General features: G+C 28.3%; 1 protein-coding gene and 1 pseudogene across 2 annotated transcripts; one reads left to right on the plus strand and one right to left on the minus strand.

Moving 5' to 3' along the window:
* Nucleotides 1-6835: 6835 nt before the first annotated feature.
* On the minus strand, nucleotides 6836-7045 carry LOC130947159 (small nucleolar RNA U3; annotated as a pseudogene).
* A 6490-nt stretch (nucleotides 7046-13535) lies between these two features.
* LOC130944962 (spermine synthase) lies at nucleotides 13536-17474 on the plus strand. Of its 2 annotated transcripts, XM_057873581.1 has the most exons (11): nucleotides 13666-13684; nucleotides 14736-14956; nucleotides 15065-15109; nucleotides 15444-15520; nucleotides 15588-15710; nucleotides 15798-15902; nucleotides 15987-16059; nucleotides 16196-16267; nucleotides 16524-16719; nucleotides 16808-16937; nucleotides 17151-17474. In XM_057873581.1, the coding sequence occupies exons 2-11, from the start codon at nucleotides 14767-14769 to the stop codon at nucleotides 17226-17228; spliced, it is 1089 nt and encodes a 362-aa protein (XP_057729564.1). In that variant the 5' UTR covers nucleotides 13666-13684; nucleotides 14736-14766; the 3' UTR covers nucleotides 17229-17474. The 2 variants fall into 2 exon arrangements, with proteins under 2 accessions (XP_057729563.1, XP_057729564.1); XM_057873580.1 differs by having other exon boundaries at nucleotides 13536-13684; nucleotides 15588-15902.
* The last annotated feature ends 461 nt before the right edge of the window (nucleotides 17475-17935 follow it).

Here is a 17935-nt window from a genome sequence, read left to right on the forward strand (position 1 = left end):
GATGAAATAAAAAAACAAAGTGAAGAGAAGGTAACAGCTTTAAAAACTGAATTAGATGACCATAAGCAACGACTGCAAGGATTGGAAGATATTGTGAAACTTATGCTGCAACAAACTTCTCCTGGTATGAATGTTGATGAAGCGCTTTCTCTCTTGCGATCTAAGCAATCGTCTGCAAATAGTGCACAAGATCCAAATTTAGTTCCTTGGCATTCTCCTCCATCAACTCATATTCCAAATCATGATTAGGTATATGTGTGCTAAATTGTTGTAACACTTGAGTATACATGTTATTGTATAGCTAATGTTTTTACTATAATTTTTTTTTTCATTTAAATTTGACTGCAGCTTTCTTATTGTTGGATGAAGTTCTCTGAAGACATAAAGGCAATTCTTGGCGCAATGGTGAAGCACCAAGTCTTTTTGGTTCCAAGTCGAAAACTTAGTTTCTTTTTGGTTTAAGTTCGTCATCAGAAAAACATGTATTTTGCTTACTTATGTTTATTATTTATTTGACTTAGTAATTTGGCAAGTATGTTAATTGGCACTTGGTAGACCTTTCTATATATATGCAATATATATTATTAGCTTATTCAAATGTGGGTGTTATATATCCTTCAAATGTCATATAAATATAACAAAGGTAAAAAATATATTGTTTTAGATATTAAAAAAAGAGAACATAAGAGAAACTCAATAAGGTGTTGCTTTAGGTATTAAAAAAAGACAACTGCAAATACACTTACATAAGTGTTGCATTAACTCTATAAAAAAAGGCAATTTAAAAAATCCTGGGCAAGTGTTGCTTTAGGTATATGAAAAAGGTAACCTAAAAAAATCTGGCCAAGGGTTGCTTTAGGTATATGAAAAAACAACTAGAAAAAACTTGCACAAGTGTTGCTTTAGATATATGAAAAGGCAACTTAAAAAACTCAGGACAAGTGTTGCTTTATGTATTAGAAAATACAACTCGTAAAAAGTGTTGCCATAACGTCTCATCTCAAGCGTTGTGTTTGGGTGCTCTAAGGCAACCTTTTTGCGGAGTTGCTTTATTTGCAGAAAAGGCAACGTTTATTGAAGGTTGCCTTAAAAAGGGTTCCCTTTAATACACAAAAACGTTGCCTTAGACCAAAGGTAACGGCCGTATAGCCAACCCCCCAAAAAGCGTTGCTTTTTATCGAAAAGTGTTGCTTTTTATCAAAGGCAACACTTTTCCTTATTATAGGCAACATTTTTAAAGAGTTGCCTCAGCCCGAATTTGTTGTAGTGCCAACAAATTCATACCCGTCTACTTGACTAACTAGAAGACCAAATATCTGTGAGGTGCTAATCTCGGACTTTAGCATGTTCATCATTTGCATAATATCTGCCTCTGATATTTTTCTGTGGACAGGCAACATAGCACTGAATTGTGTATCTAATAGATCATGGTTGTGTTCATTAGAGAAATAAAAGATGTGCCATCTTCCAGTTTCTGGTACAAATTTAACATCCATTCGCGCTTTACACCCAGTTCTTGTTTCTAATCTAGGCTCCTTCTTCCTTTTTTCCATCGTGTAATATTTCTCCTCCCTGAATCCTTGCCTATGACATACAAACTTTTATTTGTAAATCTCGCCAATACTATTCTTGAAGGTCTTACTCTTCCTTGCACTAAAACCCTTCGACTTTGAGTACTTCAAATAAAAATCAAATGCAAGTTGCAAAGTAGAAAAGTGATATTTACCAATTTTCTCTGCACAATTTTCAGTGAAATTCAAAGTTGTAATATCTTGCACGGAGTCAACCGTAAAAGCAGCTTCAAGGATATCTTCTGACTGACCAGATTCAAAAAAATACGCTCCCTCAGTAAATTCATCTCCGAAATCTTGTTCGAATTCATTCTGTTCATCCATCATATCTTGGTCACAAACTTGCTCTTCTTGTTGGTTACTGTCATCGTCCTCCTGGTATTGCTCATTCATCTTAGTGTCTGTAAATATACTTGACATCTTAAAAATGTCCAATGAAAAAAAAACCAGTACACTCCGTCTTATAACATTACAAAAAATAAATAGATTCTAATGTTGCGGTAGGGACGGATTCAGAGAATTGATATGGAGGGGCCAAGTTTTAAATAAATTTTTTTATTCTATAAAAATAATTAACATATAGTTATTTGAATTAGTTTTTTAAAAGATTTATTAATATATATATATATATATATATATATATATATATATATATAATTATAATTATTTGTCAAGATTTTATTTTTAACGTGATGATTACATAAAGAAAATATAACAATATCAATAGTGCATTATAAAATTATAAAATACCAATAATTTATAGCGTGTTTAGTTTAAAATTATCATATATCTTATTAATTAAAATTAATTCTTTCAAAAAATTTTAAAAATTTGAAAATAAATTATGAATTATTAATTATTTGAAAGACATAGTACCCTTATAGAATACAAGATATAAGATATTTTCATAAAATTTTTCTTTTAACAACGTAAATTTAGAAGAAAAATTTATATTTTCTACAAGAAAATAGTATCTAAAATACATAAGGTGACTACCAAAATATAACTACGTAAGTTATTATTAATATAAAAATATGAATGTTAAATATATTAATATAAAAGAACAAATGATATTTTTTAAAATAAATATAGAAATTATTACATAAAAACTAATTTGAAAGGTATAAAGACTTGAGGGTATGATATTAAATTAGTTAGATAAAAAAAATTTAGTGAATTAAATAATTAAGACGTAATTCCATTGCATAATGAAAAATAATACATATAAAACTATTAAATTACAGAATATTTTTTTACTTTTTAAACACAAATCTTATATATAAGTATAGTTTCTTAAAATTTTAGGGGTTCAGGCCAGTACTCGCCCCCTCTGGGTCCGTCCCTGATTGCTAGCTAATTAATATTAAAAAATATTAAAATTTATTTACTTTTTAGTATTTCTCAATGTCTGTGAATTGATAAAAGATAAAAAAAATACTTTTTTATTACACAATCAATTTCATGAATAAAGTATCAAAATGAAGAATTGCAAAATTAGAGATTCTATTCACTGAGCTCGATTTTGTAATCAAAACGATGGATTGTTTTCTGAACACTACAATAAAAAAATTGATTGGACCTTTGCTGATATTGTGATTATCAATTAATGATGAACAAATATTGGATATTAAATAGACGGATAAAAAATAAAGAAAAATTGAAAATTAAGTAGATAGATATCCGAAAGAGAAACAATGAAAGTTTTTATAATCAAAGAGATTGATACTCGATTCCAACGGTGAGATTGAATAATTCATGATAGATTATTCATCAATTTATAATGTTAATATTAAGGAAAAGATAAGATTAGAGTATCTAAATCAAAATAAAATCTTATAAATTGAAGATAGAATTTTAAAGATAAAATAGATGAATAATAAGATAATAATTTTTTTTAGCGATAAGAAAGTTTAAAACGGCGTAGTACACAATTCAATCGATTAGGTAGCACAATCAATCGATTGAATTTGGTCAATCCATATTGTTTTGGTGAATTCAATCGATTGAGTAACAAAAATAATCGATTAAATTTTGAGACCTCAATTTGTTTTCAAGTATTCAATTGATTGGAGAGTATAAACAATCGACTGAATTACAAAAATTCACTTTTTATTCATCGTTCAATCGATGTCATATGACCAATCGATTGATTTATGCGAAAACCATGCTGTCTTGCAATTTCCAATCGATTACTTTGTGATACACTGTAATCTAATTGATTGGTTTTCAAGGAAACACGATTTCGCAGCCCGAAACGAACGTCACGGATCAAATATAAACTTTTAATCCATTGGAATAGCCAAAAATTTTATTACGATCAATGAAAAATATAATTTGTTATTGTTTTTGTTTTTAATTGTTAATAAACATAATAGATGATTGATAAAATATTAATTTATAAAATAAAAAATAATTTTTATAATTAAATAAAATATATAAAATTAATTAAAAAATTATGTAATAATTATTAAAAAAACTTTAAAAATATATTCTATTATAAAACTATTTAATAATCCAAATGTTATGGACTATGGAATCCTGTGCCGTAATTTAAGACAAGACTTATGAAAGCTTTTATTAGATGCTTTTCCACCCTCTTTCAGTCTTTTGTGAGTTAAATAATTGTGTAAGATAGTGATCCCATGTTGAATTTGGTAACATGAACGAACCAGACGAAAAGAAATAAAGGAGTTGGGTTAATGGGGTTCCGAAATACGACACGTGCTATTTGTTTAGTTCTTATGATGTGACACTCCACCACACATACTTAAACGTTATTCCTTCTTTTGATATTATTATTAGAATTTAATTTTAAGGTATTTGTATTTTTCTTTAAAATTCTGAATGAGATTTGAATTTAAAATTTTTAAATAAAAATAGAAAAATTATATCATTTAAATTATAATTTGTTAATAATTTTAATATATTATTAGTATAAAGTAATTTTATATTTATATTTAATTATATAATATTATATTAATAAAAATAAGAATTAAGTATGATTTTGGTTTTTAAATTATAAATTAAATTCTTTTTTTTAATTTTTTTTATATAAAAAATAATTTCTAAGATTTAAAATCAAATTTTAAAATCGTCTTTTTTACTTAAATTTTAAATTTTTAGACCAAATTACTCATAATAAAAAAATTATAAAAAAATAAAAAAAGAAGAGTGTTTCTACTCCTGCAAACAGAGAAGAGAATAAGAAGAAGGAGAAGAAAGGGAAGAAGAAGCAGCTGTCCACGATCTATCTCTGCTGCCAAAAATTTAAAACCAAATTAAATCTTATAGATGATTTTAAAACCAAGTTAAACCTTAAGGACTATTTTGTATGAAAAAAAGTTGGAGACAAAAAATTTTCGACCTATATTTTAAGGACTAAAATCATATTTAATCCTAAAAATAACTATCTTTTATACTTATTACAGGAATAGTCATCTAAAAAATTAAATATAAATATAATTGTACGATTGTTCAAAAATTTTATACGATTACCAATACATCAAAATTAAACTATTATTAATATTAATATTAATATTATTATTATTATTATTATTATTATTATTATTATTATCATTATTATTATTTTGTTAACAACTAACTATTTTTTCTTGAATAATTAATCACGAGGTACCTATATATAATATCCTTTTGCACTTATTTATTCAAAATAAGTAGTTATTGTTTTCTTTTTTCTTTTTTGCCTTTTGGGAGTTATTGTCACACTATTTAATATTTAATTTAGGTTTAATTATTCTGTTAATTTCTATAATTTTTTAAAATTTTTAATTAGGTCTCTGTATTTTTTTTAATTGAGTCTTTGCACCAATTTTTTTTAATTGGATCCCTACACTTTTTTTCCTTTTATTTGAATTCTTGCATTATTTTTTTTAGTTGGGTCCCTATAAAATTAAACCAATTACTAACAAGAGGACCTAATTTAAAAAGAAAATTTGGTACAGAGACCCAATTAAAAAGAAAAAAAATATAAAAATCTAATTAAAAATTTTACAAAACTATAGAAACCAACCGAATAATTAAACATTTAATCATGATACTATTTTACACTATATTTAATGGCTTTTTTTTTTGTGGCTAATGGCTTTTTGTTTGATTGTTCCAAAATGTCGGAAATTATTTATTATATTAATTAAAAAATATTAAAAAATTATGAAAATTTATTATTTGTTTTTTATTTAATTACTAACTCAATTTTTTTTAGTTTAACTCCTTTAATTTAATTATTCAACAACATATTTTATTTATATTTTTAAATATTAATAATTAATTAATAATTAAAAAAATAATAAATTTTAATAGTTCTTAAATATTTTTTATTAGTTTATTGTTAGTATAATATACATGTGAATAGCGCAACAGAATATTGAATCTGGATATGATGATCTGTGCTTTTCACAGTTTACGAATTGCTTACACTATTTTGCGTCTCTAATGAGATACTGGAGAAACAACACACTTAGACGAAGCAGCTACATGTTTTGCTCCTCCTATTGTTTGCCTTCCTGTGACCAGCGAAAAAAAAAGAAGAAGAAGACACGCATATTTTATGCATGAAGAGAACTCTGTCTCCCACCTCCTAACCATCTATAAATTCATCTCCTTCTTTTTTGTTGTTTTTGAACATACTAAAAGTACTTTGTAATAATAGCAATGCAATGAGATGTGAAAATAAAAATGTGTGCTGGGAGAGTGAAAATAAAAATAATAAAAACAGAACAATATATATTTTATTTGTGCTAATATTAAAAGTGTGATTATTAGTGTATAAAATGTGTTTTAAATAAAAAATAATACAAAATTTAACTTTATCAAAAGAGATATTGTTATACATCTAAACTATTTTTGATATGTAAATTATTATCTTGTCAAATTATTTATATAAATATATTTATTAAATAGTGAGTTTTATCCAACCCCCTCTATTTCAACATGTAAATTACCCCTCTTGGATGCTTAGTTTTAGTTTGAGTTAATTTAACTCAATAAGAATTAATATGTTAATTAAAGTAGGGTAATTTTGTAATTAAATATTTTTATAAGAGGAATAAATATATAATTTCTATAAACATTAAAAAATAAAGTTATATTTTTATCATTGTGTAGAAATTTAATTTACCCCGGTCCCATTTCTTCTCTGAAATTGAAAGAAAAAATCAACTTATTGGGTGTTTCATATTTTGATGAACCAGGAAACAAGTATTTAGAGAAAATAACTAATTAAATGGCCAGAGAAAAAAGATTTGAGTCTGTCAGAACACCGTGAGACCATCTCGACTACAAGGTTGTAGCGCGAACGATCCTCCACCGTTCAGATGGCATGCGCTTTGGAACAATTAATCACGCTCTGATCTCACGGTCATAGTTCATCCGCCAGACTTTGGTTCCTGTCTTCTTAGAACTCAAGGATACAGATGTACGAGCCTATAGAACAGATCCTGTTCAAGTAAGGTCGTGTTCTATGTTTTGTGTTCTTTGTGTTTAGTTATAAAAACTGCTTTTGTTTTGTGAACCTAGCCCAGGTGAGACTAAGTTTACGTTTGCGAAATTCAGAAAATCTTAAAATTTAAGAACGTGAAATCGATTATGATGGCCTTTTATGATGATAGTGTAGAAGGGGAAGATGAAAAAGAAGATGAAAATAATGATGATGATGATAATAATGATAGTGATGGTGATGATGATATGAGATTTCTGGATGGCATTGAAATTAAATTTGGAGGTATTTAATTACCAATAATTTAACCATAGTTAACATAGCAACCAATTAAAAGATGACATGTCACAGAGGGTAAATTACATGTTATTATAGGAAGGATAGGCTAGAATTTACCTTATTAAATACATAATTAAAATTTTTTTGGTTGTATGTAACTAGTGTTTTTTCATTTTTTTTCTATTGCTAATTATTATCTATATTAATATTATCATGTGTAATAATCTAAAAATTATATATTATTATTAACTTAAAAAATATATCATTAGTATTATTTTAATGGCTGAATGTTAATGTATATGTCAAATTAATATTATATATTATAATATTCATATTTCTAATTGTAATAAATTATTACCTACTATAAAAGTCATTATACGTATTAGCATTAAAGTATTTTATATTCATGTTAAGAAATATATTTATATTAATATGTTTATGCTTGTTAAATAAAATATGCAAACATTCATATATATTATTAATAAGTATAGTATTATAATAATATATATGATTAATATTAGGGTAAAGTATATTTTTTATTTTTGAAATTTGACAAAAGTTTTAAAAATATCCTTAAATTTTATTTTATTTTAATTTTGTCCCAAAAGTTTTCGATTTGCATCAAATATACCATTGATGGCTAATTTTTCAAAAAATTAAAGAACGATTCAACAACAATTTCATAATAACAACCCCTCAATACAAGTAAATCAAACATAATTTTCATGCATTATTATTAGATTGATCTTAAATTTTTTAAAAATTTAGCCGTTAAGGATATATTTGATGCAAATTGAAAACTTGTGGAGACAAAATTGAAACAAAATAAAATTTAGGAGTATTTTTAAAACTTTTGCCAAACTTTAAGAATAAAAAATATACTTTATCCTTAATATTAAAATATATATTAATAATGTATATACTATATATGTTATATATAAACAATATATATGTTATTAAAAGTATATTTATTACTATATATGCTAATTTTAATTATGAATAAAATTTGTGTAATTTTTTTTGTATATTAGTCTAAATTTTTTTATCTTTATTTATTTTTTATTTTTCGCAGTATCTTTCAATCTGACAGACAGACTAAGAACTTGTCACAGTTTAAAATGAGCCATTATTGACACTCAGAAAAATAGTTCCCTAACAAGCCTAATAAATTTAAATATGAGATAAATAAAAATGTTACAAGTATTTTTTTAATAAATTTATAAGTTCTAGAATGAAGAATTATATATTTTTAATAAAAAGATAAAATAAATAATATGGATAAATTTTGTCTGTGACATATAGAGCATATAACATTTAGAAATTCGACAAAGATTAGGTACTTATTTCATATCATTATTCCTGAATATAAAGTCTCATATTCGAGTATTTGTTTTTGAAAAATATTTTTTTGAAAATGGAGTGAATTTTGCAACTCAGTGACTAGACAATACATCTATAATCCATATGAGATCATATTATCCAAAATATGTTTAAGTTAGAAAATAGTAATTTATACAAATTTTTTGGACTTTCAAACATATGAGGTATCAAATCAAATTAAATAATACTTTCTCATCAAAATCCTTTTCAATCATATTTTCTCACTCTTAAGGCATTTCAAACATATTTCACAATTTCAAAATAAGTAAGTAAATGCTTCAAAAATATATATTCGAGTAAAATCAAATATTTTAAAATAATATAAAACTTTGTCAAACATGTATATATATAGTCTCGTAAAAACATATAGTTTCATGTGCATATTAAAATGAACTTAACAAGGATAAATATTTAGTTCTAATAAATCGGTTATTCAAACTAATTTAAAATCCTTTAATAATAATCTTTGTAAGTATAATTATAAGTTCAAAGTACCGTATATCAAAACAATTATAAATATAAAGCCTACTCATAACTTAGCCCCAAAGGACCGAAGACACCAAATTCGGAGTGCCAAGTAAAAGGGTGAGGAGGGTCGATGAAAATGACACAAAATTTAGACCGGCACAGCAGAAAGTTGTGGCTGCAACAACAACAGCTTTATACCTACCAATATGCACAAGAATCAACGGAGCAATGATAACATTATCAATAGCAATGATAAAATAGTAGCGGAAATAAAACAGAACAAGCAATAACTAATTAATATTAGACCAGAATGGTGGTGAAACGAAACTCACTATGGCATCGAAACAACTCATGTGACATTTTGAAAGGACAAAGACAGTGGCTCTAGCAACCTCAACGGAGAGCTCCAGTGACGACGACGACAACATCCACCACCGTTGTTTCATCTCTTCCATACGATGAGCTCTGTCGCGTTCTCCTTTCCCTTTCTCGAAGTCTTTCTCTTTTTGGACTCCTTGGCAGCGGCAGTGATGGAAGAATCGGCGGCGACGAGGAGGAACAACTTGGTGGTGGCAGAAACGGTGCCTTCTCCTCTTCTTCGTCGTGGTCTCCCTCTCTGGTCTTTTTCTCTCTCTCGCGTGCGTCGCTCTTTCTCTCTCCCTCTTGTTTCCTTATTTGCACCGACGTCGTGCTCTCTTTTTTTCCCTCTTCTCTTCTTCTCCTTCTCCCTTTCGCAACTCTCCTTTTTTATTTTCTTTTCTTCCATTCCTACTCCCTCTTTCTTTGAAATGTGTGTAGGTGAGGGAAAGGGTGTGAGTTTAATTTGGGAATTAGGGTTAGTGTTTGATAAAATGGATAAGGATAGAACAGGTATTTGAGTTAATAGTCAAAATTGTCCCTGAAAGATACCATGATCTTCATTTTGGTCTTCGAAAGACAAAATTAATCAAAATGGTTCCCGAAAGATACACGACTTGGTCACATTAGTCCTTCCATCAGTTGGACGATAATGTGTCATGTTAAGTGCCATGTGGCATGATGACGTGGTGGGTTAATGCCACGTGTTTACAAGATGATTGGTTGACGTGTCAGATCAGTGACACCTGGCACGTCACATGTTAGATCAGTGACACGTGGCACGTGTCACTTGACATGTAAAAAAATTATTTATAATCAAAATAGTCTTTGAAAGTTCTGACGTAAGTCATTTTCATCACTAAAATTTTAAAAATTAATCAAATTAGTCCTTATATAATTTTTTTTATTTTTTCTTGATAATATTAAATTTGAAATATTTTTTGATACTACTAATTTTAATAGAAATGTAATTGACAAACAAAAAATTAGTAATCGTATCTTTTCTTCTTAAAATTTTTTCAATAAAATTATCTCTCTCCTTTAATTCTTCTCAAAATCTCTCTTATTCTTTTCTATTCCAAAACAATTTTTCTTACATTATTACATTTTGATGGAATATATATATACTCAAAATTAAAATGTATGTATTTGTTAACCCAAACAAAGTTATATGCTCAAAATAAAAATTTATGGAATTTGGATCCTCTAAATTTTAGATTTTCACTTTAGAGAATAAAGTCAGATCTCTCACCATTGAATATTTTCTCTCTCATGTATTCTCTTGGTTCCATCTATAAAATAAATGGTGATAGATCAACTTTACTATCTAAAGTTAAATTCAAAATTTAGAAGATCCAAATCCAAATTTATGTATGTTAACCTAAACAAAGTTATACCACTATTTTTTTTTACTACAACTCTTTTTTCCATTGCGGTATTACTTACATATAGGATGTAATGGTAGTGATATTAAAAGAAAAATTATATAATCTATCTCAAACATATGAAACACACAAAAATTTATTATGATCTTTGCATGTCATACGCTTAAGAAGCAATTCGTTTAGCATACATAATAATAATAATTAAGCAACAAATTTTTAATATTTTGTAAAGTTTGAAATTGAAACAAAATTTGTGGATCTTCTTGAATTTTGACTTTTAATATCACTACTATTACATCCTATATGTAAATAATACCGTAATGAAAAAAAATGTAGTAAAAAAAAATAGTGGTATAACTTTGTTTAGGTTAACATACATAAAATTTTATTTTGAGCATATAACTTTGTTTAGGTTAATAAATACACACATTTCAATTTTGAGTATATATATATATTCCAGCAAAATGTAATAATTTAAGAAAAATATTTTAGAATAGAAAAGAATAAGAAAGATTTTGAGAAGAATTAAAGGAGAGAGATAATTTTATTGAAAAAAATTTTAAGAAGAAAAGATATAATTACTAATTTTTTGTTTGTCAATTACATTTCTATTAAAATTAGTAGTATCAAAAAATATTTTAAATTTAATATTATCAAGAAAAAATAAAAAATATAAAGACTAATTTGATTAATTTTTAAAATTTTAGGGATGAAAATGACTTATGTCCGAACTTTCAAGGACTATTTTGATTATAAATAACTTTTTATATGTCAAGTGACACGTCAACCAATTATCTTGTGACACGTGGCATTAACCCACCACGTCATCATGCCACGTGGCACTTAAAGTGACACGTCATCATTCAACTGACAGAAAGACTAACGTGACCAAGTCGTGTATCGTTCGGGGACGATTTTGATTAATTTTGTCTTTCGAAGATCAAAATGGAGATCAAGATATCTTTTAGGAACAATTTGGACTATTAACTCATGGGTATTTTGATAAAATTAAAGGATAAAATAGTAATTTAAAACTAATTGTAATTTATTCAAATTATTTTAGGAAGACTATTTATTCATAGCCTCACTAATTAATTTTTAAATAAGTACTCTAATTTAAAATTAGAGATAATCTAATTAATTTTTTCTTTTAGTTCATAAAAATTAATTTAAAGACCCAAATTTAAAATTAAATAGTATAAAATCTTCATTATTTTCGAATTCCTGAAGCTTTAAATTTTAAATAAAAAATATCTAATTATTATAATATATATATAAAAATCCTAATAAATTTTTAAACTCAAAGTATTATAAATTTGGTTTAATTATTTTTAAAAAAAATCTAAAAAATAAAATTCTAAATAAAGATAATAAATCATAAATAAATCATTATTTAGTTTGCAAAAACTTAGGTGTTACAGGATTAATATACTGCGGTATTAAGCTCTATTTAAGGGTTTGTTGTTGATAAATGAGTTGTTGCATGCATAAAGCGGGATTCGAATCCCCAGTACTTATTAAATGGACTAGTGAATTAACCACTAAACCAACCCCAACTCAATTTTTTATTCTCTATTTATACTCAGACGACAAGAGTTTTAAAACAAAAAAATTGGTTTCACAACAATATAGTCATTTGGTGATTGATGCATTCGAAAAAATTAATTTCTATCCCATACTCCAATAGGAAGAGTAAAATGTAAATCATTTCTAACGACGACACTGATAGATAGACAGTGGTCCCAGATACATACATTTTATCTTTCAGTGCGTAAATGTATAATCAAACTAGAAGACGTAATACACATTTATGGTCTCTCGACGGATGGTCGTGCTATAAGTGGAAGAACGAACAGTATTTTTGCTTACTTGATCGAATGCGTGATATTAATGGATAATTTAGATATACATAGAAATATTATATTAATAATATTTCTATAATTTAAATATAAATACGATACTTCAAAAGTATTGTCACGTATATTTTTACTAGAATAGAAAATTATGCATTCTTATTTATTATGATAGTAAATTATGCTTTTTAAGATAAAAAATATTTGATATAATTTCATATCAAAGATTATATATATATATATATATATATATATATATATATATATATTCATGATTAATTAAAAAAAGGTTGAATTTTTTACGCGTAACAAATTTTGAGATAATGTCAAGCAAAAATGATCATGTATCTAATGTGATCAAATTGTCATAAATTAGATAAATCCGTAATACAAAGGTGTTGGACCCACTAGAATCTATGCAACATTGTGTCCACATGTTATATATTTTGCTTAATTGAGACCACTTTCTTTCCTGTTAAGTTAATATTGAGAATGAGCTGCAAATAATTGCTCCGGTTGAAAATTTTTTAAGAAATTGGGTCTTACAGGTAGAGATTGACATATCTATATAAATTTTTATGTAGGTATACCGTATATTTATGTAGGTAATAATTTATTGGTTAATAATAAATTTAAAATAAAATTTTAATATTCAATAAATTAGTCTTTGCCATGCTAAACTCGAAGATACAGTAAAAAAAATAAAAAGAAAAAAGCATAGACTTCTTTAATTTCTTTTGAAATTCTTCCTCCAAAAACAAAAAGAAAAAAAAAAAAAAAAGCAAAAGTGCATAACAAAACAAAAAAGAACTGGAGTCCAATGCCGTGGCTTATAAATTAAGGACTCCATTTCCCTGCAAAAGCAAAGCTTTAGAAGTTGGATAGAGTGGTAGTGCCAACAACTTCTTCTTTCTCTCTCACCGACACTCACGCCTGGTAACTCTTAATCCTCTCTCACTCTCAGCATCATCGTTATCATTATCATCATCATCATCATCATCATCATCATCATCGTGTTTTTCACCCTCTCTATTACATTTACTTTCTATTGTTTTTTCCCCATTTTTGAGGGGTTTTTGCTTTACTAAGTTTCTTCCGAAGTTCTTTGCTTTTTCTTGTTCCCTTCCCTTTTGCTCATCGAAACTCTCATCAATTTCTGAGTTTGCTTCTCTTATTTTATTTTTCTGTTTTGAGCTGCACTAAACCATTAAAACCCTAGTGTCTTTATTTCTTACACTCTTCTGTCATATTCTGCAACAAGTATTTCTTTTTTCTTTCTTTTTTTTTTAAATTCTTCGTCTTGTTTCACCATGCTTTCTGGTGAAGGTATTTTATAATATTTATAGTGTCATTAAGTGTCAAGTGGTGTGCTATGTTACTTTTTATGATTACATGGGAAATGGGATCCACTCAAACCAGGTCCTTTAACTTATCTGAGAAATAAAATATATTTGATTTATCATGATTTCCTTGCTCTGTACATGTACTGCTTTGGTACCTGGAAGCTAGAATGAGTCATGAGTGAATGATTGATTCAGCAATAACCATGATTTGTTGTTACTTTTGGAGACTGATATCGACCTGCAGATTCTGCTACTTTAAATTACTCAAATCAAGTTGTGATTTTGTGTCCATTTTGCTTTGAAAAGATATTGCACACCCAGAATTTCTTTAGAAACAAGATTACAAAAGTTAATAAATGTCAAAGTTTTATTTATAGAAACAGAAGAAGATAAAATACAGGAAATTCTTTTCGGATTTGGTATAGTACATTAATGCTCATGGAGATTCTTTTCCTTTGGAATTTAAACGTGAGCCTTTTTTGGTAACTGCTTGGTTTTGCAAGTAACTGAGATTGTTCTTTTCTGAAGTAAAAGAAGGGAAGAGAGAGGGTTTTTTTTTTGGGGGGGGATCTTTCTTTGGGCATGGGGTTAATCCATTATCATTTTTTTTCTGCGTGTAATATCTAGATTTGTTATTATTACAGAGACTGGAGCCAGATAAGAAAAAAATCATCTATGGAGGACGGCGCAGGAAGAGGTTTGGGATGCCAGAAGACTATGGATGGGAAGGCGAGTAACGGGAATGGTGTAGGAAAGGAAATTCCTTCCTGTTGTTTGAAGGCTATGGCTTCAGCCCCTGAGTCTGAGGCAAAGTGTCATTCCACTGTTGTTTCTGGGTGGTTCTCGGCATCTCAGACTCATTCTGGTCATTATCTGCTATTTCGTTTTGAATTCATTGTGAGAGTACATTGGCCTGATTGCTGGACTGAAATTTTACTTTATTACTTACTTCCACTTCATCGTCTTTTTTCAGGCAAGTCAAGGAAAGCTCAATATTTTAACAATCCAATGTGGCCAGGTGTGTGATACATACACTTGCATGACTATGATGTTTGATCACAATAATTACAAACTTTTGAATTTGTAATGGTGATAATAATTCTTCTTTTGATGCTGGTCATGGTCGACCCTTACCTTTGAAAATTTATTTTTTGGAATTTTTTGGCACTAAATATTTTGGAGTCCTTTCATATATTCAATTGTTAACATGCATCATTACCTCTTGCTTTTTTGAAATTTCAATACTTACCAAATATCCTTTTCTATGGACACATCAAAATCACTTTGTCAAGTGTGCTGCTTCATCTTTTATGCATATGAATACCGCTGACGGGTTTGGTGCCTACTTTTAGGAGAAGCTCATTCCATCAAAGTTGAGGAGATCCTCTTCAAGGAAAAGTCAGAGTACCAAGAAGTCTTGGTTTTTCAGGTTCAGCATCTTCCACATTGTTCTCTAATTTTTTTTCATAAGCAATTACCTAATCTGTTTTTTGCAGTCGGCGGCATATGGGAAAGTGCTGGTGCTTGACGGGATTGTTCAGTTGACTGAGAAGGATGAATGTGCTTATCAGGAGATGATTGCTCATCTTCCCCTTTGTTCAATTGAGTCCCCCAAAAATGTGAGTCAATTATTTGGTAACTTTTCCACTTTTGTTTTGTTTTGTTATTGTAATTTGCTAAAAATGGTTTTTGTGATGTTGTTTCAGGTTTTAGTTGTTGGTGGAGGAGATGGTGGAGTTCTAAGAGAAGTATCCCGCCACAGCTCTGTTGAACACATTGATATTTGTGAGATAGATAAGATGGTTATTGATGTATGTAATAGCATAACTGAAATCATTTTTATGTACACTATATTTTGTTGATAAGAACAACTTCTTGCAATTGTTATCTTGCAGGTATCTAGGAAGTATTTTCCAGAGTTAGCCATTGGATTTGAAGATCCTCGAGTACACCTGCATGTTGGTGATGGTATGCATAGTTCTATTTTCAAATATTCTTGTTATTTCTTTTTTTGGAGTTTCCAATTCTATGGATGTATATTCATTGATCGAAGACTATATAGTTGCATAAAAACCTTTATTTGACATCTTTCACCTTTTGGCAGCTGTTGATTTTCTTAAACGTGCTCCTGAAGGAAAGTATGACGCCATCATTGTTGATTCCTCGGACCCTGTCGGTATGTCATTCTTTGAACAATATATTTCATTAAACATTCTAGTCAACAATGAATACAAGATTCGTCATTAAGGGATGAAACTTAGTGTTTTGAGGTGTTCTATTTTATAGTACGCTGTTTTCACAAATTTCGTGCTACACGCCTTTTTAATTGTTGATCAGCTGTTAGTCGAAATCGATCCACTAATTTTAAAGTAATTAGTGGCATGGTAATTACATACATATTAAGGTTTTGATGATCAACCATGGTTATGTAGGTCCTGCTCAGGAACTTGTAGAGAAACCATTTTTTGATACAATAGCTAAAGCCTTAAGGCCTGGTGGAGTTCTTTGTAATATGGCTGAAAGCATGTGGCTTCATACACACCTCATTCAAGACATGATATCCATTTGTCAAGAAACATTCAAAGGTTCTGTACACTATGCATGGGCAAGTGTTCCAACATATCCAAGGTATTTATATTGGACACTTTGATTTGCCATAAATTTGCATTCTTCTCTAATTTGAGCTTCTTTTAATACCTTTGTTGTTGGCGTGTAGTGGCGTTATAGGCTTTCTTCTGTGCTCAACAAAGGGGCCTCCTGTTGATTTTGTGAAGCCCATCAACCCCATCGAAAAGATAAAAGGTGCTGATAAGCATGGAAGAGAACTTCGGTTCTATAACTCACAGGTGAGCATAGTAGCTAGAATCTCGATTAAATTATTAAAAATCTTTCGATGTTACGATTTTAATTGTGTCAACTGATTTTACATAATTTCTACTAGCTCTGACGATTCTACAATTTAAAAATCTTGTTACATTTTCATGTGAGATAGTGTTGTTTTGTGAGATGGGAGTCCAACATATTTGCAACATTATACACCTCTTTCTGTTGTTGTGCAGATGCATTCAGCTGCTTTTGCATTGCCCACATTTCTGAAGAGGGAGGTGAGCTTGCTGCGAGATAAGCTTCATCAGTAAAAAAGGCATGTTTGTGTGTTGTAGCCTCTCCAAAAATCTTGGTTAAAAATTGTTGAGATTATTTGTGTTGTTAAGACCAAATTCTGTATATGGAGATTTACTCTTATGTTAAACTCTGGCCATTTTAGGTTGCTTTGTCATTTTTGTTTGCTTACTCTTTTTGGTTTTATGCTTGTAAGCGTGTTTACATGCGTTACATATATATATAAAAAATATGATGTGGTAATAATAATTTGCCGATGCGAATGTGAATTTCTAGAAACCTGTTATTGTAACTATAAATTGATTCCTTATTAATTTAGAGAATAATTTTAAAAAATTAAACAGAAAAAGATTACGAGTGGTAATATTATTTACTTGATCTTTCTGTTATCTCTGATTTAGGAAAAGCCATGACAAACTATCAAATATTAATACCTTAATAGTGTTTCTTTATCTTTTCTTTTCTTCGTGCCTTTTAAGATCTCAACTTTGGGATTATTTGGTAATTGAATCATGACAAAAATATAGATAATCTCTATAGATAATAATGATAGGGACTTAATAGCGAAGAAAAAAATCACAGGTCAGTCAAATACTACAAATGTTTTTTTCTCTCTGAGACTCCAACTTAAGACCTTGTCTTATGAATACTACTGAACACCAGGAGATTGGTACTTATGTATTCTTTTTTTGACAGAAGGATATTGTTACATATTCATCTATAC

The sequence above is a fragment of the Arachis stenosperma genome, chromosome 8 (assembly GCF_014773155.1).
Source record: "Arachis stenosperma cultivar V10309 chromosome 8, arast.V10309.gnm1.PFL2, whole genome shotgun sequence".
NCBI lineage: Eukaryota > Viridiplantae > Streptophyta > Magnoliopsida > Fabales > Fabaceae > Arachis > Arachis stenosperma.

Excerpts from the sequence above, each read along its gene's own strand:
- LOC130944962 (XM_057873580.1), top strand. The coding sequence starts at position 14,767 with ATGGAGGACGGCGCAGGAAGAGGTTTGGGATGCCAGAAGACTATGGAT. Across the intron at positions 15,521-15,587 it reads AAGAAGTCTTGGTTTTTCAG|TCGGCGGCATATGGGAAAGT; the intron begins GTTCAGCATCTT and ends TGTTTTTTGCAG. Across the intron at positions 16,268-16,523 it reads TGATTCCTCGGACCCTGTCG|GTCCTGCTCAGGAACTTGTA; the intron begins GTATGTCATTCT and ends ATGGTTATGTAG.